We start from the raw sequence: 27,923 nt of genomic DNA, 5'->3' as shown, positions 1-27,923 counted from the left end.
ATGAATCTTTAAATCAAAAATGTAAGTACATATATGTAAATACGTATTATATACAATATCGTACATACTGCAATACAATATACATATTGTTTATTGTTTTAGTTTAGTTATATTTGTTTATACGTTAGATTTGTTGTTACATGTACACCTCAGACAAACAGCGTTAAGTTTCACTGCTGCATACGCATTTTTTAAATTAAATTAAATTTATTTTTTTTATTTTTTTATTTTTTTATGTTTTTTTGTTTTTCGTTAATATTTTTTTTAGTTTATTATATGGACATTTTTACTTCAAATAATTCATTTTCAATAATTTTGTATATTATTGTATTGTGTTTTATTATGTTTTGTTTGTTTTGAGTGTGCTTTATATTATTGGTGATTGTGTCATATATCCGCAAGCTGTTCTCCATTCGGTTAGGAACGTTTAATCGTATCGGTTCATCACTATTTGGTTTTGGCGTCTTCAGTCGTTTTAAAACCGTTGACGATGCCATTCGAATAGTACACGACGACGTTGTCGTGTTCGTTGGATGAACACTTGCTGTAACTCGCTCCTTCCACCGGCTGTAAAACAACAATGATTATACATGTATATACAGCCATAAAAGTACATACACAATGTTTAGAACCTATATAGGTATATAGGTATAAATACGTAAACGATTATATTATTAACGCCACATCAAGGCTGTGCATTAATGAGTTAGACGATTATAATAAACCTAAAGTCAGTAAGTAGTCATTATTTTTTTTCCATAAAATTTGACTACTGTACAACTATAATATGTATAAATAAATATATAGTTACAATAAAAACGTACCAACTAAGAAGTTTTTTTCTGACACTAAAAAGTATAATATAGTTGTTCAAAGAAGTATACTCATACTAGTATACTCATATATTATAATCGCTGTTGACCCGAATTTCATATTACAGTACTCTCTTATAGAATTATGCAAAATAGATTTTATTTCAAAGAAGACATTTTTTAACACTCTATTGAAAAATAAAGACTAATGCATTTTTAAAAATCATATGAGAATATATTTTTTTTTGTGTAGAAATAGCGCTTAAGGTCTATATATATATATATATATATAGATGAGTGGAGGGAGTGCTGTAGATTAGAATAAACCACAAAAGTGTAAGTTCGTTTTTTCATTAAACGGAGTATTAAGATTAAATATTAGTTAATAAGAAAATAATACTATTTATTTAATAAATAAATATGCTATATTTATTTTTATATTTTTTATAAATGTTGTTGATTTATTTTGATATTTTGGCTGTATTAAAATATATGTTTTGTTATTTTTTTTTTAAAGAAAATTGGTATTAACGGGTTTTATTATAATATGTATATTGTATAAAAAATAATCGTTAAAGGAGTTTAGATTTGTCTCATTTCAAAAAACGTCTATAAATTATGTATATAATAGGCTTTTACTATCACATCCCAGAAAGGTACAATTACGACCCCTCCCCCCCCCATTAATCTATATATTCATATTTATTGAGGTAATTGCAATTCCATACCACTAATAATATAATATATAATACATAATAGTGCGTGCTTTGTTTTTTGAGCTCCAACCGTAAAATCTATAAATCTTAAAGTTCAGGCTTTTAAGAAGTCTAAAGTATAAGAGGACGACTATACATGTACTAAAATCCTTTAAGAGTTTAGGTGCGCTGGTATATATAATATGTCATGTATAGAATGTGTGTGGATTTGGAGGAGACGACCAGCAACCGTATATATGTAGTTTATATTCAAAAACAAAAGTCAATGTTGGTATAACGCGTGTTTACGTAATATACTGAATAAGTTATAACGCTCGGCAAGTCTATATATTATATACTGCACCGGCTTTTGGAATTAAAATATTCGATTAAACGCACATTTGAATATGTTCTATAGGTACATATCACTATATTATATCCATGTACCTACCTATATAACATATTTATAGTATATTTAGTTTACAGTAAATGAATGTAATATGCGCTTCGAATCTCTTAAACCGCAGCACAATTTGTACAATACGGAACAATATACGTACATCGAAGATTGTCGTACCTAGTTGTTTTTGTTTTAAATATTTAAAATAAATTAGGACACCAAATTATAGCGAAAAACTTTACGAGTATAACTTGTCCAATTCATCTTGGCAATCAGTAATAAAAGTTTCTAAAATTCAGAGGTCCAAAAACTATATTACATAGAAAAAACTATCGTAATATTTTAGTAACTCATTATCTGTGACATAAGCTAATGGCCAAGATAAACTGGACGAGTTATACCTCTTTTATATGCTATATGGCATACAATAATTTGTTGAAATATTAAGTACCTACTTATTTAACATAAATAAGTACTTAATATAAAATAACACAAATAGATAACATATAAAGCTCTAAAAAAAAAAATAATTTTTGTTTCACCAAAAAATTATATAGTCATGCAAATAAGACGTACATGTACAAATCTATAGGTTTTAAAAAAATTAATAAACTAAAAACAATACAATTATTAGTATATTATGTTTTAATTAAATTGACCGTTAAATATTTTGAACTTTTACTAAAATGTTAATATAATATACTAATAATTTGTACTTGTATTTTTATAAATGCCATGATTTTTAATTTAATGCATACCGGTTAATTAGTTTTTTGATAATCTTGAACTTTATATAAAAATAACGTAATACCTATGATGTTGTGTTAAGCGTTCTTTGATATTTCGGAATACTATTAACACCAATGTCCGAGGAATAATGTCCATAATAATTGGATAATGACGACTGCAGTAGCTGTGATTTATAATACAACCAGACTGGTGACTTTTAATAAAAAAAATCAACTCAATTGAAGGGGAAAAACTTGGAATTTCAGAAGAGGGGAAAAAATCAGTATAGGTATAATATATATATATATATATTTGAAAACAACACACACCATTATACATTCTACAGTAATAAAAAGGCCCTTAGGAGGGTTAATTATTTTTGTTTTGTCCTCCTAGTATTATTTAAACGTATATTTCATAGACAGGGACATAACTGAGAGTCAAGAAGGGAAAATCATTAAAGAATTGAAAAAAGTAATATCTTTTATTTTATTTATAATAACGCAAATTTATTGATTTCTTTTTGAGTACTGACAAGAAATATACACACGTAGGTATAATGTTTATTGGTTATTAGAAGTACATTAAAATTAAGATTTAAGATAAATAGTTACCTTCAAACTACATTTTTAGACAAACTTATAGATACATCATTCTAGAGAACAATGTTAACAAATTTCAGAAAGTGAAATTTGTTTTATGATAGTTTTTTTTCTAACAAAATTATTTATCAAAGAATATGATTGGTATAAAAAGTCACTGTTGAAAAGTACTTATCTACATAGTTTATATTTTTGTGCTCACTTAGTTATGATCGTTGACATTGTTGAAAACTTAAGAAAAATAAAAAAAATAATGAAGATATAATAAATACTTTTAATTTGAGAGGGGGAACGGAGATAAGTAATTTAAAAATTACTGATGTCTAATACATACATATATAAACAAAATTAAACTTATACTTCTACCTCGACTAATTTGTACGTGAACAAAATCTATAGTCCCTCCCTTTACCTTCTTAATGAAAAATTAGTTAAATATATGCTACTGCATAAAGGTATACAATAACAATCGATATAAGGATAAAACTGATGTACAGTAAAGTATATATAACATAAGAATTCAGACGAGTCAATTATATATACTTTTTCCGTGACATTTAGTGAAACATATATAGCACGAGCGCACAACCGGCAGTCCTTGGGGATAAATAAAAAGTGACTAAGAGATCGATAAAAATATTTTCAACGTCATAAAAATGACATCCTTAAGGTTAATAGACCGCAGAAACATTTGAAATTACAAGGGCTCAAGTATCTATCTCTTTTTTTATAATTCCTTGCTATCCGTTTGCTTCCAATTTACATGGTAAAGTAATATTTTATTATTTATTTTAGTAACTGTACACAACATACCATACAAGCTCCGTCGTTTGCCGGTCTTCGTTTACCGTCACTGGTGTATTTGGATTTGTAGAAGTCTGAGAACAGGAACAAGAACATAACACCGTGCAGGCCTATCCAAACCATAAAACTCTTCGGGTAGTTGCATTCGCGGAACAAGAGTTGGAACTGGTGGACGAAAATGCACACGAATTGCAGCTATAAATATAAGTACAGGAAAAAACAAATTACGATTAACGATCACCACAATAAATGATAATTTATTTTAATTTGAAATAGATATATAATTCAAAAGCCGTACCATCTGGAATGAGGTGAGGTATTTTTTCCACCAAATATATTTTTGGTATTTAGGTCCCATCGCTGACACCATATAATAAAAGTACATAACGATGTGTACGAACGTATTGAGCAACGCGAAGAAAGTGCTGTGGCCGCCTATATGATTAAAAATAAAAAATAAAATGATAATTATTTACAAATATTTCAGACATATAATATATACACGCAGAAAAAAATATACAGGGATCTACAGATTGATCCACCCGTGAAATTTATTTCTATTTTACTTTATATAGTTATATCGACACCATTATATTACGCGGTGATACCGTCACTTATAAAATATATTATAATAAATTAATATATATTTATTTATGTATAATGAACATACATAGGTACCTATGGTTACAAGTAGAGTTCATAAATATCTATATACGTCACATACGGTGTAAATAACTAAGTATGATATCAGTATTAGTCCATTATATGAAGCGAATGCAGTAGGTGTGAAATACCTATATATATATATATATTATATACTACTGTTTGTAGTATATAATTAAAACTCAGGATGCCGGGTTTGATTCCTGGGTCTATGTGATCGATAAATTGATGAAATCTTTTTTTCTATGTGTTATATTTTATATCACATATACAAGCATATTTCTTGTCAATTTCAATGTGTACTATAAATTATAATTACATTATAGACCATTTAAAATTAACAGAAATAAAAAAAAGTAAGAAAAGATGAATACTTTTAATTAAATTTAAATTCTAACTACCTATATATTTAGCTGTCACTATTGACATTAAATTACGGTTAGTACAACTATATAAATACTAAGTAGTTACAATAATTTAAAACTATTTCGGTACAAGGAAAATATTAGTAATATATATATATATTTATATATATGTGTGTGTGAATACGAACCAGGAGCAAATTTCATTCCCATCCAGACGCTCATCGGCATGCATCCGTGGTGGATGACATGCAAGGTTGACACTTGTTGGTTCTTTTTCCTGAGTATGAAAAACAACTGAAAAAAGAGAAAACGATACAGCTTTTATTAATTATATTATACGAATTTAAGTAGGTAAAATATATAATTATTATTATTGTGTGGTCACTGACCGCCACGAATATATTACCAAATATATATATATATACAATAGGTATATACACACACGCACAATATACCAACAGTACCCTAACACAATACAATACATGTATATAGGCCAAAAACGTACCCTCTAACCTCAACCCCAATCCTTACACCAAGTATATAGTAGAGAAGGCAATAGCATTGAGTTGTACGAAAATAACACGAAAGCTCGTGTGACATTGGTCGATCGATTTTGTTTTCCTTCCCCGCTACACTCCCGCCACTATTAATATATATTATAGTATTATACACGACGTCTGTGAATTATTTCTACTCGGCCGGTTATTTTCAGGCAAACCAACCATATTATATTATATACCTAAACAACTTCGGGGTGTATCATGAAATATTTTGAAATACGTTGACCACCCGCGATATTCTTGAAACAATACCATTGACATAGCCCACCCACTCACACTTACAACACACAATAATAATAATCTAACATAAATATTATTAAACAGTCACTAAGAGAAAAACTTACCGTGTCAAAAAATTCGGTGAATTTAGAAATATAGTACCACCAGCACGTTTGAGCCATCTGGAAATATAAAGATACGAACATTATAACATAATTACACTATAATGAAAATAGTACTTATTCAGTTGCAAAGCAATATAGTACTACGGTTTGTTATAATAATTAATAACAAATCAAAAATCCAAATCAATTATATATTAATATAATAATACAAATACTATACAGCTATTATGAATAATACTCACTCGTAATGCCATAGGGCTATAGGAATAGTCGACCGGTTGACATTTTAAACTGTACGATCCTCCCCAGCCGCTCATCATATACTACAAAACAAAACATTATTCCTGAATTAGGATCGTATTTTTTTAGTCTTCGATAGGTTTAACATTTAAATATATATATTATAGGCTTTAGATCAGCCTACTTAGCTTTTATAAGAAAAGGTAAGGTGGCTTTTCATGAAAAAAAATTATATTACAATTTACAACAATAACAAAAATTAAAAAAAAACATAGTAATTTAATCAAGGCCGAATCGGGTAATAAGACTAATCGTGACCCGATGAACCTTTATTGCCGGACACATCACTGCATTGATTTTAATATTATAATTTAGATTACAGTTGAATCTCAATAACTCGAATTTCTAGAGAGATAAAAATTAATTCGATTCATGAAATTTTCAAATCATATAGAACTCGATTTAAAAAATTAAAATCGAATTAGCTATTATTGTAAATGTATTAACTAGGTACATATTATTACAATCGGAAGGTTACATTTTGAAACACATAAGTATATTTTTTAATATTTGAATAATATGATTGTAATATGATTCGTTAAAGTGAATTGCGTTTTTCAAATACTATAACCAACTTTTATTTTTATTTATTTATTTATTTATTTTTTTGATAACATTAACTTATTTAATCTCTTTGTAGCATATAATATAATATATATGTAAAACATAAAATTTAAATGATTATTAACTGTTATATTATTATCAAATATTATTAATTCATATTCAAAAATAAAATTTAAAAAAAAAACACTATTAGGTACAATGGACAATGAATGTATTTGGGTCAAATACACATGTTTACAGATTGATTACAAATGCTGCGGACATCTAAAACAATACTGAAGAATCGGCCAATTGAATTTCAGCCTAATCGTGGTATATTTACTTTTGCCAAACAGTGCTTAAAAATACAGCAAATTTTTTTTTTTCATTTCAGCCACAACGCGTATATTATACATAAAACATTCTTAATAAAAATAGTACACCACATAATCTTAAATATGACAGCTATTATAACAACTTCATAAATAAATTAACAAAAACGTTAAATAAATACACAGTATTTATAACTACTGATTACAAGCAAAATTATAGATAATATTCAAAGTAGTTTGATTAATTAAAGAAAATATGTAAGTACATTACAGCATATTGAATGATTACCGAAAAAAAGTGTTAGAAGTGATTAAAATATTAAATGAATAAAGTAAAATTCAACTTGATTAAAGTATAAACATTGATCCAAAATAGATTGATTTAAAGTATTTGAAAGAAAAAGTATTTTAACATTAATGTAACAATTTATAATATAATAAGGTTGTTACGCATTTACAAATTACTATTTATACATTTGTATAACGCATCTATATTTTTTGTAATATATAAAACATATTTTAACAGTTATGGGAGTGTAGGTATTTGAAAAACTAAACATTTAGAATTGTGTATATTTCAGATAAAATTAATATTTTTTCTTTTTTAAACCACATATATAAATCAGTAAGCATACTATGATATCTTAAATTTATTTAATAAAATCCATCCAATATATATTAACTTATTATTGCAAATAAGATTACCTACTGAAAAGTTTACGAAAGACTTATGTATAGATATTTATAATTAAACTATTGAGTTTAAATTTTAGACTTGAACTTAAAATTTGTTATTTATTGATAATTTTATGGTCATCACTCGTAACTTAATAATTAAGCACCCATATAATACACCAAACCTTCTCATATGACTTTAATTTAATAAGCTAACCTAATGACATTCAAGATATTAAATATGATGTTCGTTGAATACAATATAATATCTTCAGCACCATACATTTTTTAATTCACATACAAATTAGTGTTTTCTATATTTATTTATGCATGGTAATAGTTATAATTAATTTTCATTAATAAAACAATATCAATTAAAACAAAGACACAAAGAACAAAGCGTGATGCCTACACCAAAAAAATCATTAGATACATACAATGTACACATTGTATAGTATTTAGGTAAATCAAATTATTCCTTGTGGGTACATAGGTATATACTTACAGTAGGTGTTATCAAAAAAATTATTTAAATTTAAGTGCTATAGTCGTTTTTAAAAATTCTATATAATCGAAACACGTATTGACGAACACTAACTTATTACTGAGTTTTACAGCGTTAGCTGGATCGGCCGTTCCAGAGATTTGATTTGTGCAAATTTTAAGAGAAAATAAAGGTCATAAACAATGAGTTCGTGACAATTTAATTATATAATAATTATTATTATGACTAAAATAAAAGACGTCAGCGCCTTACTTTACAGAAGCATTATAAGTTATAACTAATAAGATAGAACGTTCTAGTAACATTATATGTCCTATAGACGTCATATAGCAATAATTATAAATTATTTACAAATTAATATTTTTTTAAAAACATAATAAACATAACGTATAAAATATAAGTACTCAACAAATATTTTAATTTATCTACCCTAAATATTTATGAAACACAAAGAGCACACGAAATCATCATTCAAAAGGACGGTTAAAAATAATATTGTTTTTTGTTTTCAATTGTATCATGAAGGTAAGATTTGAAATGAGGAAACTAAACGCGGAAACGTAAATTACACAAACACATGCTTGAATTATAATTTACAAACCACTAAATTCCTATCACATAATCTATCTACAATATGCAATAATTGGAAAAAAGTACACGTGACCGATAATAGGTACTTACTTCATAGAATATCCAAGCACTGAACATCGTTTGTATTGCATTATAAACTATGAGTACTTTTCTAAGTTGAAACGGTTTTCGGTTTTCCATCAGTCTTGGCCCAAGCGTTTTGGCGAAATAACCATAGAACAAACAAATAAACAGCGTCGGGAATGGACTAGACAACATTGGCCAGCCATTTACTCTAGGATCTGAAATACAAAAAATTAAAATTAAAATTTCTAAAATAAGTGAATACACAATATTCTTTAGATACATAGTGTAATAATATATTCGTAAGCAGCAAAATACATTCTAAAATGGAAGGCAGATAAGGTATAGTATGATATAAACAATGAAACCATTTTTTGTTATACTGAATACAAGTATTATACATGGTTCGAAAAATATTGTTATTACTATTTACTGATCCTTAAAGAAAACTAATGATAGCTTATTTAATTATTTACTGAATAAAATATCATCAAATAAAAATTATTATAGTCAATAGTCATTAATAAAATTACTAAATACTATTAGACAAATATTACTTCCACTGTAATGTTCATAAACCTAAGGTATACATGTTAAACTAAACTAAACTAAACTAAACTAAATTATTATTATTATTTTTTTTTTCTAAACTCGAGATCAAAATAAAGTACATAAAGTAAGGTACATAACGGTTTATTGGTATATATCTATAATATGGTGAATATAAAAATATTAATTAAAAATACAATGCTCCAAAAATAAATTATTATCATTAGCGTGTAAAATTAGTTTAAAGTACAATAAAATGTTGAAGTTAAGTATTGATAATATAGTTGTCATATCCACAATCCACATATTACAAATCATCGGCCATGATTTCACCACAAAACGTGATTAGGTATAAAATGGGGTATAAAATATTAAAACTACACATAGGTACTCTATAACTAAAGGTTTTAAAATTTATTTTACATTACTTATTACATTAAAATTGGTAATAATTTCAATAAAATATTAATTGTTATTTATATTAGTTGATACTTATTATGGCAGGGTGTAAGACATTATGGTAAGGTATAGTATACTTAAAACTAACACTCTAACAGGTCAGTGCCCTCGGATGCATTCAACTTTTAGTTACACAATGTTTCTATTTAAGGGCTAGAGCCAATAGCTGATGATCCTGTTTACATTCAAACAATATAATGTAAACTGAATAAAAATGATGTAATGAAAGTTTAAAAAAAATTAACTTTACTAAAATCGAAATTATTCAGACGGTTATATTGAATCTTCATTTTGAGTGCATAATAATCAAGCACATAAATAAACATTTCCTTTAATGTAGTGATAAATACTACAGTGTATAAATTAAAGTTATTAATTGTTCTAATAGTTCATGATCTTAAATTTTAAATTTAGGACAGAAGGCCTTACTGCAAAAGGTGAAATATTATAATGTATTTACAGGAAATACCTACCTAATAATGATATCTATAGTATTATGTCATCACTCATCACATATTTTACATACTGATTATTTGTATAGATTGTAAATAAAAATAATAAATACCATTTCTAAAAAAGAATATTTAATAATATAAATAATAGTAAAATATTATACTATTTTATACATTAATTATATTATCTATGCATCATAATATACGTCACGTTGTCGTCGATAACTGACTTTCGACAATAATACTCACTGACTCAGGTCTGAATGCGGTGCATAACACATTATTTTTATCAAGTACCTACCTAATTTTAACTAGTAACAGAGTAAATTTTAAAAGTATACTGACATTTTTAGGTGTGACTAGTTGTTCTACAGTTATAGTATAAATACAAATTATTAATTAAAACATAATCAATTTGTATTAAAATCGATAAACATCTTTTTTTCCTATAAGTGTAAAATTCAAAAGTTAACATTTCTATTCAATTGATTTATTTAGTATGATATTTAATTTATATTGTTGAAATAACTATGCTCAAAATCATTTAAATTACATTTATCGTATCATTTATGAGCATATTGATTTTAATTATAATTATTCATATGTGAGCGTTTTATTTAAGATATTTCCTTATTTATTTTTACTATAGATTTAGCTGGTAAAAGGAATTTGAATGTAATATATGATTTTCTTATCTTTAGACGAAAACATATCGATACAGGTAAAAGTGAGTGATTCTTAACTACTTTAAATATTACTGATACTGATTGTTTCAACTAATTATCAATTAAAGTCACTTATACCTAATCAAGGATACCATGTAGGTAGCGTTTTTTACTAAAATTATACGAGTAAAAATAGAATAAAAATACGATAAATTCCATTTTAAACATTGTGATAAGGTCTGTTGGTTAATATTATAAATTTTTTTTATAAAATTATTATTTGTTTATAACATAAATCAGTGGCGTATAAAGAAATTAATTTCAGAGGGGGTTAAAAAAATTTATGATAATATTATAACAACCAAAATCAATGCCCATACACCATTGACATAAATGTTGAATATCTATTAAAAATTATAAACATAAATGTTTTTTTGTTGTAAACAATAAATTGTGTTGATTTATTTTATTGAAAAACTCTCACCATTTTTAACTATAAAATAATTCAGGTTTATCTTTAAATTATATTTTTCCAATAATGAAAATTTTTTTTCAATAAAATAAGTTAGCCTGGTTTTTATACAGGGTGGCTCACAGTTTCTTCCTTTTTTACTATATAGCTAATACAGAATAACAGATGGCCAAACATAAAAAAAAATGTTGTTTATTCTGAGTACAAAATCCTAAACAAAACAAAAATTCCAGAAATGGATTTGCCAGCAGTTCCCAAAAATTGTAGTTATGAATATGATAAATTTAGAATAGCCAAGTACAAAATATTTTGTCACAAGTTATATTAACACACGAAATTAAAGTTATTAATTGAATAAAACAAGGTTAAATATTTTAAACTTGTATAATGTATATATTATTACAATTGTTGTACCTACTATACCTACTATTAAAGTCCGTAAATAAATATATGTACAAATGTACATATATAATATGAACACAAATGTATTCCGGACTATACATCTTTCGGTCTTTAAGCTAAATTTGAATTAATTAATTTGTACAATGATCGTTTTGAAAATAATTTGTACTCATCATTACTCCCTGGCAGAGATAGGGGTTATTTTATATACATTATACAGTTATTATAAAAGGTTAGTTATTATATTGCTAAAAATTATATTTTTAATAGTTAACGTTTTACACCACATCGATAAAACTGATAACGTACTTTTTGTTTTATAGCTAACTAACTAGGAAATATTTTCAAATAAAATAAAATACTTATAATTAAACAATTTTATGAAAACATAAATTTAACAAAACAACGTATAAAACTAAACGTAGATATATATTATTATAAACTTTTAAAATTTAACTTAATCTTGCGTAGTACCTATCTACTGAAGAAACTTATTTTAAATCATAGGAAAAAAATAAATGAAAATATTTTTTAAATAAGTATATTATGGTCATTGGTCATGTGTATATATTATTATATATAAATGTGTGTATGTGTGAAAAAAAAGAAGGAAAATAAAGAATAAATTGTATTTGGAATCGTACGATTTAAAACCATAACCCACATAATATTATATCAGGTGCATTTGAGTATTCGGAAATGCAACAAAAAAAAAACAGAAGCAAAAAACCGATAAAAGATTTGTTTGGAAATTTAGAATAAAAGGATGTTTTCGAGATTCGGGAAGGAATTTTATGGCGTGTACAATAGAAACCAGAATGCCGATAACAGCTGGAGCTGTCACGAATGGTATATAACTGGTAGATATACCGTGCACTTTCTACGAAATAAGTGTACAAAACCAACATCATAAGAGTAGGTATACAATGATTTGCTATAACACGACTTTTATTCTGGGGTTGCAAGATAAACGCGTGCCACATTAACAATTTAACACAATACCTATGAGTTATGATACAATATGCACTTATCATAATCGATCCTATGAGGTCTATCGTCTTATTTTAGTGTTTTAATATTTGGCGAATATTTAGGAACGAAATAGTTTTTATAATATTAAACACAATATATTATACCTACGACTAAGAATAACTTAAAGAAATGTATTCAATCGCTTTAGCACACACTATATATTATATTATATGCATTTTAACGATTTTCACATAATCGGAAACCATAATAATGACTATCCAATCGATTTATATTGTCATTTAAATTTTGAAAACATACCTTTACGTATACCTGTGTGCGGAAGAGGAGCGTTTATTAGAATAAATAAAACATACTCGTTAGAAAAATATTACTTAATGACCTACATCTACACCTTTCTCCTAGCAAATTTTTTCCCCACCAATTACATGGTAGTAATCGCACTTCCTATAGGTATCTACACATATCCACCTGTTCTGCCGGTATAACATAATTCTTTTAGAATTAAGGTTTTTTTTTGACGTAATACCGAAATCGAAAGTTGATACCGTTAAATGAAAATAATATTTAATATTATAAAATGTACTCACCACTTTTGTTTTCCATTATATCGTGGTAACTGTCGATAAAGTTTAAGACTAGTTGTGCCATTTTTTTTGTTTATTATTGTTATTTTCTTTAATAGATCTGTCCGATGACTGTAGTTGTCCCAGTGAGCAGGTACTGAAATAAAACGAAAAAGTCATATTAATTTAAGCGTCTAACATGTAACATACCTACAGGATGGCGGGAGAAAAAACAATAAACAAAGTAACAGCAGTATATAAGTTGATTCGTTCGCAAACCGAACAAACTCACGTAATAAACAAAAAAAAAAACAGGTATTCGACGCGATATGATAACAAGATGTTTGAACCAGGAAAACCGCATACATACAGGGTACAATATTATATTATAAACAGGAAGAACAGGTGCAACTCTGTCATAAACATCAGAACAATTTTTTTTTTTCATACATTTATAAATAAACGCGTGAATAATAATAATAATTTAAGTTATAAGTAGGTTTATTACTCTTGTAGATATTATAATATTGTTAAATATAGGCATAGTTGACCTCCCTATGTTGTAATCAAATCCATATTTACATTTCAATCCTCATGAGCTGTAGTAGCATAATATTATACATTATATTAAAATTTGTAACGATTAGTTCTAATATTATATGCTGAAAACGTTATTATCACGGTCAACAACTGAAAAGAATAGAACGCGCTTGGCCGATGCGGCGATCGTAAGGAAATTTAAAAGTTCTTCGGGTTATGTAAAGAAGCTATGACATTATTATTATAGGTACATTATTATAATATAATATTGTATTTTGTTGTTAATGAGTATGCCCGTGTACTTCGATGTGACGAAGTTATGACTTACTAATATTATAAATAGGTACTCGATTGATTTTTGTCTAGATTCCGTGTTTTGCACCAGGGTTTCGACCAAAATGTGAACCAAAGTTTTACTCGCTGCAGAGATTATATATTTTAAAAATTATAAACAATAATTAATCCTACGGTTGTTCAAACGAAATTTAAGATTGAAATAAAAAAAAATAACCTTCTTATGAGTTTTCATCACGTTAAAACATACGTAGTAGGTATTAATGCGATAATACAATATTAAGTATGATAATTTAGATAATTTATATTTTTAATAAAAGCGTTATTATAACTGCTGGTGCGGTGGCACGTGCTAACCACCAACGCCGTCCCTGACGGTGACGTCACGACGACGCGTCTAACACCCGTCGTCAACCACGAGTAATGCATTTCGCGCGAGCATGTTTTTTTCATAATATATAATATGACCATCTTTAAAATCGAATGTAATAAAATAATTGCAATTCGACCCACGTACATTATCACTGCCACCACAACAACAACTGACGAGAGAGCATATTATACATAATTCAACTCGCAAACGTTGCCGGTTCATCAGCCAGAGGCGTGTGTATACGGATATCACCGAGTGGGGAAGAGAGACAATATATACACACAGGTAGATTATTAATGCTAAAAAATAGAAAAAAATCTAATTGTTTCTAAAACAACGGTGTACGCAAGAACGAGAATTAAGCCCGTCGGTTACAATACGATGTTACGAAATCTACTGTGATCTGCAGAAGCAATCAAGACACCGATCTTACAACGTACTATAAACCTAAGCAAAAAAGAAATTAAAAAAAATTAACTTTACCTTATTTCACAAAAAAAATTGTATTTTTTAAAACGTGGTAACTGATTTTATTCTGAAATTCTGAAACACACTAGTCTAGTAGTCCGGTGGCAGCAGTCGAATATAATGACCGTACCAAAAATATATGTATTGTATTATAGAGTTTATTTTGATTATCAGATGTGTTTCATGTCACTTTACGCGACGACGACGACGGCGGCGGCGGCGGCGACGGCGGTAACGTCGAACGATACGCACGAAAGCCACGCGGTTGACTGGACCGATACCGTGGACGATTATTATAAGACCACTATTGCGGCGGCGGCGGCGGCAATTATTCCGAGACCGTGTCGTCGTCGTCGTCAGAGGCGGCGCGCGCGTGTATGTGTGGGAGTGGGAGAGTGTGACAGCAGCGGTGACCGAACGAGATAACTACAACTACTACTGGCCTTTTTTAGATGGCGAGTGGTATGCGTCGGCCCGGGAGAGAGTGAGAGAGAAAGATAATGAAAGCGACTATCGAGTAAGAGGGGACGAACACCATGTAAAAATCCTTCCTAGCGCCGGCAACGGATGTTTTATTATGTATAAAGTCATATTATTATTATTACTATTATCATCATCATCATTTTTTTTCTACCCCCTAAAAGGGTTGTCCTCGCAGCCTTTTAAACGATTTCCTCGTACATTATAGAAGACAATCGGGGGAGAACGGAGATCAAGAGAGAAACCGCAACATCCCACCAATTGACGAACGACCGTAGTAAATATAAACGCTGCTGTTGATGCAGAATTAAAACAAAAAAAAAAATATATAAATACATATAACACAATAATAATTATAGCAATACGACTTTTAAAATAAACATCACCAACTGTGTACATATATAATGGGATACAATGTTTCATTCAAAACTTTTTTTCAGTAGAAAGGTGTGGACTGTGGAGATTATCCATGTTATTAAATACAAACGTTTCATTAGTACTATTAACATCGTCAACACAACGATTATTTATTATTATTTACATTTGCAAAAATGTCTATCATTTTAATTGTATTTCTATGATACAGTCGTTGATATAATACATTACGATATTTAAGTACACTATAGGATTTAAATCTCAATTCTTCATAAGGTATTAAGTACAATATTATTAACGATCATTATAGTTGATTAATTCACGGAGTACAATAACTAAATACCACAAATAAAAATAATACTCTGATATTTTATCAAAATATTAGTCAGGTATTCAAGTCTGTGATAAACATGACTTAATTGTGTATCGTTTGTCAAAATATACTTAATTTAACGTTAAATTATAGCAAACCTGTATTACAATACGTCTGTTAATTAATATTATCTAGTAATTTAACAAATTCAATGTTTTTAACATATTTTCGAACTATTTCTTTTGATAAATACATTTTTATAATAATAATAATAGTACCTAATAGATGCATAGTTATCGTAAATGATTAATAAAATGCATTTTAAGTATTATAGACTTCGTCTAGGTTAGGTGTCAACGAGGTTGGTGCTAAATCTCAAAGGCAGCATGCCGACTTAATCTATTTTATTAAAAAAATGTGCTAACATTTTATTTTTCAAATTAGTGTTTAAGATTTCAAAATTAATACTTTTATTTTTTGTTAGACTTCGTTGACAAATAATCTTCAATTTTGAGAAAAAGCGGTAGGAAATATAAATAAGCACCCATTTCTAACAATTTCAATCTTGACTATCATTTTTAGGTGACTCGAGTTTTACTCAGAATTATTTTTTAACAGTTGTGATATTTGTTAAATCTTAACATTCTAAATAATATACTACTGATTTTTACAAGCACTAATAAAAGGAAAATTATTAAAATTATTATAATATACTGTTCATGAATAAACACGGATAATTATTACATGATTTAATTATTTATTACTATTAATTATAATTTATAAAAATATATTTCCAATGTAAATTACCATGCAATTGTTGTATGACACAAAAGATTAAAAAATTTTTATTTATTTTAAAAACCTATGGTAATATTGGTGTTTTAAACTTAACAATATTTGTTGTTAATATTAATAATAGCTTCTCATAACTTAACTGAAATATGCAACGTTTTATACTTTCTATAAATGATAAATTAGCAAAAAACACGGTGTAACTGAACCAACATGTACTATTCGACGCCTTAATTCAAATTGATATGTAAACTCAGAATAATAACTCAATAAGCATAAGTAATAAGTATACTATCTAAATCAGCAGCGGCCATGGACTCGATTGTTACCTACAATAAGACTATTATTATCACTGTTTATCTTACGAGAGTTATAATTTAGTTTATCGGTTATCATTAATCGATTTTACTATACCCATTCAAAATATGAAACTTATACCACCAGACTTACATAAAAGATTCCATGAATATTAGAGAATTAGAATTTCTCTAATATGCATGAGTGATTCATACATTCTATACATAGGGTGAGTCAAATTTATTATCTAATTCATCAAACCCATATGATTTTATGATGGGTGAGTAGGTAACTTTAAATAATCCAAAGTGTAAAAACATTCAAAACACCCACTCACAAAACAGCTCGTAATTCTCGATAACAAAAATAAAATTAATTAAAAATATCAAACAAGAACAAGCTGAGTATATAAATTAACTACCTAACCTAAACTAATCTAGCCTAACTATACTTCAATAAAACTAAAGCTCCACAAGTAATATAGGTACATTTAAACTATTACTTCATAATAATTTCATATAATAAATAAATAAATATATTTCTTTACAGGTTTTGTGTAAAAAGTGTTAATATTAACTTTTAATTTATCTCAACAGATAAAAAAAATTATTTTAGCATAAGACAATGACCTTACAACTGACGACACTCAATCTCAATTGAAAAAACAAAAATAATGATTAACATTCGCTATGCATTGTAAAAATATTTAATGTTTTATTTATTCAATTAAAATGTAGATATAGAACTTTTAAGATAATGAAGGTAACTGTTTTAGAGGGAATTTATAATTTAATACAAGTACCTATAAATGTTTATGATATACCTAGTTATATATATTTTTCAATATTATTGTTAAGGTGCGTATTTATTTCAAGCATAAAAATATTAAAATGTAATAAGATATAAGTAGTTTAGTAGATAGAAAGGCATGCTGCATATAATATACTTTCTTTTAAAAACTGAAATGCAATAATATAGCGGACATTGTATTTAATTATCCGATTCGATTTTAAATTATTACAAATATAATATAATACATAAGCAAAAAATCATTAGTTATCTTAGTCAAACAATTTTAATGACCTCTAGAAGTTAGGTAATATTAAAATTTAAAATTACACTAAAAACTTAAAACTTAATTTTATTTCTACAGTCAGGTATTTATATGGTATAGGTATACTACTGCATTTAAGATGATAAAATAAAATATAGGATGAGGTATAAAATATATTTTTTAGTTAATTAACCTGAAATCTTTTATATTTGTGAATTTGTAATTGCAGTCTTTAAGATATTTTTTAATTATTTTAATTTCTTTGTAAACTATACGTAGCCCAGTAGACATATACCTTATTTTTCACATATTTAAGTGCTTTAAAATTTGCACGAAGCATTTAAATGCAGTTGATTAATGTTTTCACAAGATTTCAACCATAAAAAAACGGAATAACAAAAAAAAATATAGGTTAAATTATATTTTTACATCCTAACGTATTATTTAAATTATTTAAATCTATAAAAAAAAAACATAGTATGTAGATAACATATTTAAACATTATAGGTAGGTCATAAAATATTGTATTTATAGGTAAGTATTTTATTTTATTAAACTCTGCATGTACAGCAAGAAAATACGATTTTCATTTAGTTGCAGAGCAATTTATCGTTAGACAGACTTAAAGTGTGGTATATTATGTCATAATTTGATTATTAGGTACTACAACAACTACCTGTATTGGCTGTATTATTATATAATATATAAGATTAAAAATATTAGATAAAATATACAAATGTTGTGGATAACTAAATTATAAATATTTTAAATAATAACATGGAACTAGATTCAAAATATAAACTTAACGTAGTATACAAAACAGAAAACTAATTTTGACAAAATTATCATAAAACGCAAAAAAATTAAAAAAATGGAAACAACAAATAAAAAAATGTGTACAATACTACGTTATGCACACACTACTTAATTCACCTTTAAGAATTAGTGGAACACTATTAGGTATAGATATAATAATATTAATATGTATTTACATCAGTAAAACAAGATTGATTTTGATCGGATATGCAGTATAATGTTAATTATTGTTATTTAATAGGCATAGTTTTCAACATTTATTGAGTGTAAATTAGTTAATACAATATTATAATATATAGAGTACTTATTAAATATTGAGGATTCACTTAAATACTCAGATATTAACACAGCAATTAAAGTGCTCACTTAGCAATCAAGTGTATTGACGTAAAGTACAAGTGTTACTTGTGTTTGAATTATTTAGAAACAATACCAAAATATTAAATTGAATTGACCTTCAAGCAAGTTACAAGTATCTAATATGCCTAAACTATAAACTTATGTGATGTGATTTTAGCTAAAAAAAAACTTCTATAAGAACTAGTATTAACCTTTCAAGCCTTAAGTGTTAAAATTAAAAAATACAAACTATCTTGTAAATAATTCGTGACGGTAAGAGGATCTGTCTCTACATCTAATACATAAGCAGAACATAGAAACTATAAAGATGTGATTTTGCCATATTATGTACTTATTGATTATGTGAAATGATTATAAATATGAAAACAGATTTGAATTTGTCGATAAGTCTACTTTACATCGATTTTCCTACAATTTTGATTTTATTAACTTAAATTCAAAAATATATATATAAAGAAAGGGTGGTCAAGTGGATAACACTCTGTTGTACAATAGTGTCAAATATTATTAAACATAAATTATGCCTATATATTTTTATAATTTTTGAATCACTAAAATAATAACTCATGAGAAACTTTGTATTTAATTTTCAAGTACCTAATTGACATAATTCGTAAAAATTTAAACTTGAAATTCTTATAAAAAAAAATTTTGACAAACGGTTTCTTATTTTTTTTTTTTTTAATTACAATAAGAACAACTTATAAGAAACGTTGTATTAAATTTCAAGTTTTTTTCTACATTCAAAATTTTTTATCAACGTTTCAAAACAAAATTCTTAAAAAAATGAACATTTCAGCTATCTATGAATAGCTAAAAAAAAGCCATAATATTTTAAAAATTAAATCTTGTATTGTTAAACATTTTCAGTGTTTACAATGATTAGTTTTTGAGTTACAACAATATAAAAAGATCGATTTTTTTGAAAGCTGCTGGAAACTTCTCATTTTTGACCTCTATTATACACTAAGGATATTCTATTTGCCATCGGAAACCACCCCTGAAGTTTTAAATTTATGCATTATTTCGACAAGTTACAATATACACAGTCCCCTCAAAAAAAAAAAGAAACACATCATTGTAAAACCAATACATTCATCATTCCGTTTAGAATCTAAAATTAGAAATTTCAATTTTTGAATAAGTTATAACCAAAAAAAAAAAAAATGTAACAAAGTCGGATCTCAAATAAACTTAATAACAAATTAAAATTTCTTTTCAGATTATTTATCGCTTCACTATATATCAATAATACGTTTGGAAAAAACTCGTCTAAAATTCTATGTTCCGTATATACGTTATGTAGTCAAAAACAGTCGACATCGAATTCCTTTAATGAATTAATCGAAATTTAAACTTCAAACAAGCTATACAAATAATTATGAGAAAATCACATACCTATCTAGGTAAAAACTATAGGTTTTTGACACAGAAGAAAAACCGTCGTATCTTTTTGTATTTTGTATTGTACTTCTTTACGGCAAAATTATTTAGGATATTATACATAAAAATTGCATTACAATAAATTTTTATCTACATTTAATATAATGCATATTTATCATACCCTGTATCATATATTTATCTAATTATACAAAAAAATAACAAAAAATCTCACAATTTTGTGAAAAAAATTTATAAAATTTAAAAAAACGATATTAGCCTTAATTACTTAGAATTAATTTTTTGAACAAAATAATTAGCTATTAGTGTAAAGTGTATACAATAATATACTTGACTTAGGTATATTACACTATTATTTTACGCTAATATTATGATGGCAATAATAGTTTTAGACATTTTTGTAAAATATATTAGTTTTCCAAAAATAAGTTTGAAACACAATAATATAAAGTCGCAGTTAATAAAACGTGAAGCCCGAAACAGAAAATAATCGATGTGCAAACAATTTAGTATCAGCTGTCATACGTCAACAATTCGTTGATTATAGGTATACATTTAAAGACGTATAATCAATGTTATTTGTATTCCATTTAAATTCAAAAATATTAAATATTCTAGTTAAATGTCATTGGAAGTTCCTTTCGATTTTACCGATACTCAAAGTTACAGCTAAAATGGTTTACTTATATAGTAAGTAAAGCAAACACTAATAAAAAGTACCTCCAAATGGTTCATGACGTAAATAATCTATGCTTTAACTAATCTTCTTGCACCTATTTTTTATTATTACTAATTCGTTATTATTATGGATGCTTAACTTAAATATTTATGAAATTTATTTGACGTTCCAATAAAATTTAAACAGAATCGAATATCTAGTTGCTTACATAAATGTTATTACTTATAGTTTGCCATGCGATAAATAAATAATTACTTAGGTAATTTAATATTTAAGGGGTAGTTAGTATAGTTTTAAATATAAGGTTCATTTGGTAAGGCATGACATTCTAAATTAATAATATCTTATGAAAAATCCAGGGAAGATGCTCATATTATATAAATCTAACTAAATAACCTAAACATGTCATGATTCGTCAAAATGTTTACTTTTGTAATGAAATAAAACATTATATATTCACAAATTAATATAGAAAAACTATTTGAAAACTACACACGTGGTAGTGTGTCTCTGTCTATTATTTTAATGTAGGTACAAATAAATCTTACTGTGCATACATTAGTTATTATCTAGCATTATAGCAATTACTTCATTCTAAAATAAAAATATAAAATATATTAATTATATTTCACATTTAACAGAAAAATTTACTAGAATAATAACCTTGACAATTAAAATTATTTATTCAAGGACAGAAATAACAAGTTTTGGATAAACTTGTGTATATAAACCCCATAATATAAGTACGAAAAACCCATAACAGGTTAAGGTCCAATTGAATGTTATTTGAACCTTGATAGACAAGTTATATATAAATCTAATGTAAACTGAATTAACACAGTTCAATATTATATCTATCTAACAGATTTATAACATCTGGCTGAAATCCAGTATGATTTTTAATATCAAATTGTTTTGGATAATATGAAAAAACGGCATGGGTAGATATTAAATAATAATATACATAGTTTTTTTTTTTCATATTAATTGCTTTATTATTTCAAAAATATTTAAGAAGTTCAAACATTAGTGTAGTAATTTAATTACTATTTCTACGAAAAAAAGATCAAATATGTAAATACTAAATAAAACGTAAATATTTTATACCAATACTATTTCAATAACTTAATTATTAATACCTACTAAAAACTATATGTACGCCTATATAATAAGTACCTGGTGAGGAAGTATCTGTACAATAATTTATAACTAAAACTCCATTCAAATTAATTTTTTTTTTCTAATGGATGATTGTTTAATATTTAAAAAACACAAATAAATAATTATTGCAAATTTCAAGAATATCCAAACATTAAAAACAATGACAATAAGAAAAACTTTAATTTTAAAATTATACATCAATTGTATACAATAAACCTACATTTTTTTATTCGTAGAACAATTGAATTGTTTTACATTTAATTGACCTAGTTTAATATTTAGTCCTAGATTATGTTTAAATAGTACGAAATGCAGCTTAGTAGGTAAATAAAACATTAATAAATAATTAATATTTTGTAAGCATACTTAAAATACATAATTATAGTAGGTACATTATACTACCTATAGGCTATAATTTACTTCTAATCAGTTTTTAAACGACACTAAATTGTATCTGCGGGCTACAAATTATCAAATTATTAACGTACTTTTCATTTTAACAAAAATTACTATTGAATATTTAGGAAATACCTGAGGAATTTTAACAATACAATTTTTAAAAATGTATTGTAATATAGACTTAGTAGCTAAACAATAATAATCGTGTTAATATAATATAATTCCGGTAATATGTACATTGTACAATGTACACTAGTTAATTTTATATCAAATTCCAATCGACTAAAAATCAGTAATAGTCAAAGAAAAATATTTTTCGATTAACCAATAACAAATCAGCTAAATAGTGTTACAACAAACTACCTATACAATTTTAAAAAATGTTGAATAATTCAAAACAAAAATACAAGGAACTAAAATATACCTTGAATTAAATCTGCAGTATTTTATATTCCACTTAAATTAATATGTTTATCGACATTGTAATATTCTAAACTTGATAATCCTAGAGACTAAAAATGTTGATCTATTAATTTAGGTTAGGATCTTATATAAAATTCGGAAAATGTATTGTTGATTCTAGTTATAACTTACGGGAATTTAATATTCTGTTATAGTTGTGTGTGTCTGACGATAATTTCGTAGCTATATAATTATTTATTATTACCAATAAACAATAACATATAGTAGGTAGGTAGTTGTTTTTATACAAATATTATTTTGTCAATAATCAATAACATAAATTACTATTGATAGTAGGTATAATACACTGGATAAGAAATACAATTATTTTTAAATTTTTAATATATTGTATCTATACTTTATTTATATTATATTCACATTAAATTAATTAATTATTGCATAATCATAATTAAGATCACGTGTAAATTAAATACACAGACATGTTTAACGTGCTATTGTGCTAGTAATATAAATTTAACAAATCGAATACCTTACAATAATCATTATTGGTTATTTTGCATTTACATAGCAAACCCTTCATATTTAAAATGAAAAAAATTACCTAAACCATGGATATTTTTTAGTTCTCTTAAAAACGTTTAATGCTTTTTCTTAATTACTTAAGCATTTTATTTTTTACTATCAATTTTATTTTTATATTGTAAATCAAATAGGTAAGTAATCCTAAACTAAAACAGATTTTTATCAAATATTTAGTTTATTACTATATTTACGAAAAAATGATTTAAGGTAACATTATTGAGATTTTTATGAATGTTGAAAACTATTAACAGAAGGTTTTTTTTTAATTATATTCTAACAATGCTATTTTTAGAAATTTATTTCAATTTCATTTGTGCATTTGAGAATTAAGTACTAACATTATTTTTAATTCAAATGTAAAGCTTTAATCATATGTATAGGACATGGTATTTATTCTTTATGTGTTACATTACTAACAATTATTTTATTACTATCTATAATATATGTTTTTTTTTAATTTTTATCATAATTAATTATTTTAAAATAAACTTTAAATTTGTAAATAACCCTATAAATTTTATTGTAAATTTATTTTTGATCAGAATCATTACCTAAATAAAATGTTCAAATTTATAATTGCATTAAAATTTAAGTAATAAAAATACATTCATATACCACTAGTATTTGCTGAGAAGAATGAAACTAGATAAAAGTTCCGATAAAAGTAAAAATCAAACTTTAGATAGGTATATGCTACATCACATCCACATTTTTTAAGATGAGTATTAAAATAACAATGAATAAGAAAATAATGAATAAACAATAACTTTTTACAAATAAACTGAATTTCTAAATGAATTTTGATACATTTAAAAAAACATATTATTTATTGTTTATTATTTAATCCCTTATTTTATGCAATCAAACTTAAATTTAATGTTAAAAATGAATACACAAAAGGATATAAGACATATTAACGAAAACTTTAACAATCTTAAAATAATGATAAAAATTATTTTGAAACCGAAAATGCCCCAATTAATTTTGTATTAGTTATTGACGGAGATATTGATTTTAAATATTAATAAAAGGTATTTCATTCTTAAATAGTACAATATGTTGATGAAAAAGGGTGTAGACTCTTTATAAACCCATTGGTATGTCACTGAATAAATAATAACTACCTACACATTTATTAATTAACTTAATCTAATAAAATCCAATAAAGTTAAATTAATAAATTAAATAACTAGCACCAAACTTAATATATTATAGAGGTCAATAAGTAAACATTGTCAGTACAATATTAGTTGAAATTGAAAACTAAAAGCGGATCACTTAAACATTAATTATCTTTCTAATTTGGCATGTAATTATGATGTAGGTAGTACATGTTTTAGATTGGGTCAAGTTTGTTATGAATGACACCAAGTAAGGTATGTAAATAGTTGATTCCAATATAATGCATGTTACATACATTATTTTATCATAACAAAATAAATTAGCATATACAAATCACTCACTAATCCTTATCATTTAAAAATATCTGAAATTTTAATTTATATTTAAAATACAATATAAATTGGTTCATTCCTATAAAATAAAGTAAAATGTTTTCCATTGTTTTTATAAATTAAATTCAAATAAATGGTACCTTCACAAATACTTCCTACTTTATATTTTAATAAGTACCTATTAAGTTAATATTTAATTTTAAAATGTAAAAATAAAAGTAGGTTTATATCACTAATCACTAATTTCAATAAGAACAATTTAGTATCAAATATATAGGTATATTTAACAAACCTATGCATTAGATAAGTATTTTAATATAGGTACCTACAACTAAAGATTTTATCATACACGCTATATTCACAACTTACTATTTAAAATACCTACCTAGTTATTAATCTAAATAAATCAATTGCTATTAAATAAGATATCAGTAATTGATAAAAAATAGGTCGAGATGCATCTTTAGATTAAAATTAATTAACAATATGTTTAATATACCTATTTATCGAGCATTATTACATAATAAATTCAAATTGTAACAGGAACAAAATATACATTAACAATTTTAAATTAGAATAGGTATTAACTACCTAGCTAAGATGATAACCTAAACCAACAATCTAAATTAGTGTTCTCTTCATAAAATGTTAAGAATTTATACGCCTTAACAAAATGTTTTTTTAACTCATTAAAATCAATATACAAACAGATAAACCTTAGAAAAAATGTTTGTTCATAAGTTTCACCTAAAATACAATTACTTATTAGCTAGTAAACTATCATTTTTGACTGCTTACACATATGATGTAAAGTAAATTTGTGATTAAAAAATTATTAGAAATTAGAATCATCAATGTAAATCTTTTTTTGAACTTTCCTTAATTAAAAATATTTTTATATGAGCTTTAAATGTACATTTGCTAAATAGGTACCCTCATATATACCTAAATAGACATATTATAATTATACAGACTATTAAGTTATTATCGGGGTTATTATCTTGCTTAGATATGATTTACTAAAAAGAAACTGCAATAGTTATATACCTAATAAATCCTAATAATAACAATAATAACCCATTTTATATACAATAACATCTATATGAATAAATGGGTGTTAGATACTTACCTACATTTAAATATAAGTTTTACCCACTAATTTATTATAAGATACCTACCTAAGTAACGATTCATTGATAGGTTCGAGTGCTGGGTAAAGGGTGAAGTAAAGGATGTTGGTATAGTGAATTAAAGTACTAGATGTATCTAGTTTGACACATACCTACATGATATTTTTTAATTATACTATAGATCATAAACCAAGAATTAAGTGATGTGTAGTAAAGGTGCTACTACTATCCATTAGATTAGTGGTAAGAGGGAGGGTAATATTAAAAAACCAGGGTAGGGTGATAAGATTAAACAACTATTGTGTATTAGTGAGCAATAGTATTTTCTTACCTAGTGCAGATAATTTTATGGCGAACAGATGACGTTTTGCAGTGGCGTCTACAAGACGTAAAATCCGGTTACCGGACAGCGTTTAGTGGCGGCGGTCATATTCTTGGCTACTCATAAGGAAAGGCCAAGTGATTTGACGACTAGTGGTGTGGTACGCGGCTGTTACACGGGTGAAAATTAAAATTATATACTGGAAGGAAAAACAATAAATAGGTACACCGACACGGAAAAACGACTTAGTGCACACGTGTGCCCGGTCGTTACGATACGTTAAAGGCGTTTGCGACAATCGATAGGTAATATACGTGGATGCGCACGGACTTTAAGCAAAAGATTTAATAACTCATTTTTTTTCCTTAAAATTTATATTAAACACCTAGGTATCTATAAAAAAATTATTACACACTAATATTATTATTAATATATGCACACTCGCGCGCGTTAGATTATCGCCGGTCACAAACCGGACGCGACGAGATCAGCAGCTCCGGAGACGACTTTTATGGGCTTTCCCACTTTTCGTTTCCTGTTCGATCTCTAGCCGCTGCGGATCCCGTCTCGATCTTTCTCCCACGCACTGCTCGATCGGTCTATGATGATCACACATGTACACACAACACTGTGAAGAAATTTAATGCACGCGAAAACGCACACACACGCGAC

The 27,923-nt window shown here is 26.1% G+C and overlaps 1 protein-coding gene across 2 annotated transcripts; it reads right to left on the bottom strand.

Annotated features, from left to right (window-relative positions):
• LOC114120749 (elongation of very long chain fatty acids protein AAEL008004-like) lies at positions 1-27,923 on the bottom strand. 2 transcript variants are annotated; one of them, XM_027982763.2, is made up of 9 exons: positions 27,261-27,923; positions 13,563-13,695; positions 9,011-9,201; positions 6,217-6,297; positions 5,975-6,031; positions 5,259-5,364; positions 4,341-4,477; positions 4,052-4,237; positions 1-567 (listed from the first exon to the last, which is right to left on the bottom strand). In XM_027982763.2, the coding sequence occupies exons 2-9, from the start codon at positions 13,621-13,623 to the stop codon at positions 448-450; spliced, it is 939 nt and encodes a 312-aa protein (XP_027838564.1). In that variant the 5' UTR covers positions 13,624-13,695; positions 27,261-27,923; the 3' UTR covers positions 1-447. The 2 variants fall into 2 exon arrangements, with proteins under 2 accessions (XP_027838564.1, XP_027838563.1); XM_027982762.2 differs by lacking the exon at positions 27,261-27,923 and adding an exon at positions 15,229-15,557.

The sequence above is a fragment of the Aphis gossypii genome, chromosome 1 (assembly GCF_020184175.1).
Source record: "Aphis gossypii isolate Hap1 chromosome 1, ASM2018417v2, whole genome shotgun sequence".
NCBI lineage: Eukaryota > Metazoa > Arthropoda > Insecta > Hemiptera > Aphididae > Aphis > Aphis gossypii.
This window is presented reverse-complemented; position numbering and strand designations above follow the sequence as displayed.

Coding starts and splice junctions, on each gene's coding strand:
- LOC114120749 (XM_027982763.2), bottom strand. CDS start 13,623: ATGGCACAACTAGTCTTAAACTTTATCGACAGTTACCACGATATAATG. Junction 9,202..13,562: donor TATAATGGAAAACAAAAGTG/GTGAGTACATTT, acceptor TTTGTATTTCAG/ATCCTAGAGTAAATGGCTGG. Junction 568..4,051: donor CAAACGACGGAGCTTGTATG/GTATGTTGTGTA, acceptor GTTGTTTTACAG/CCGGTGGAAGGAGCGAGTTA.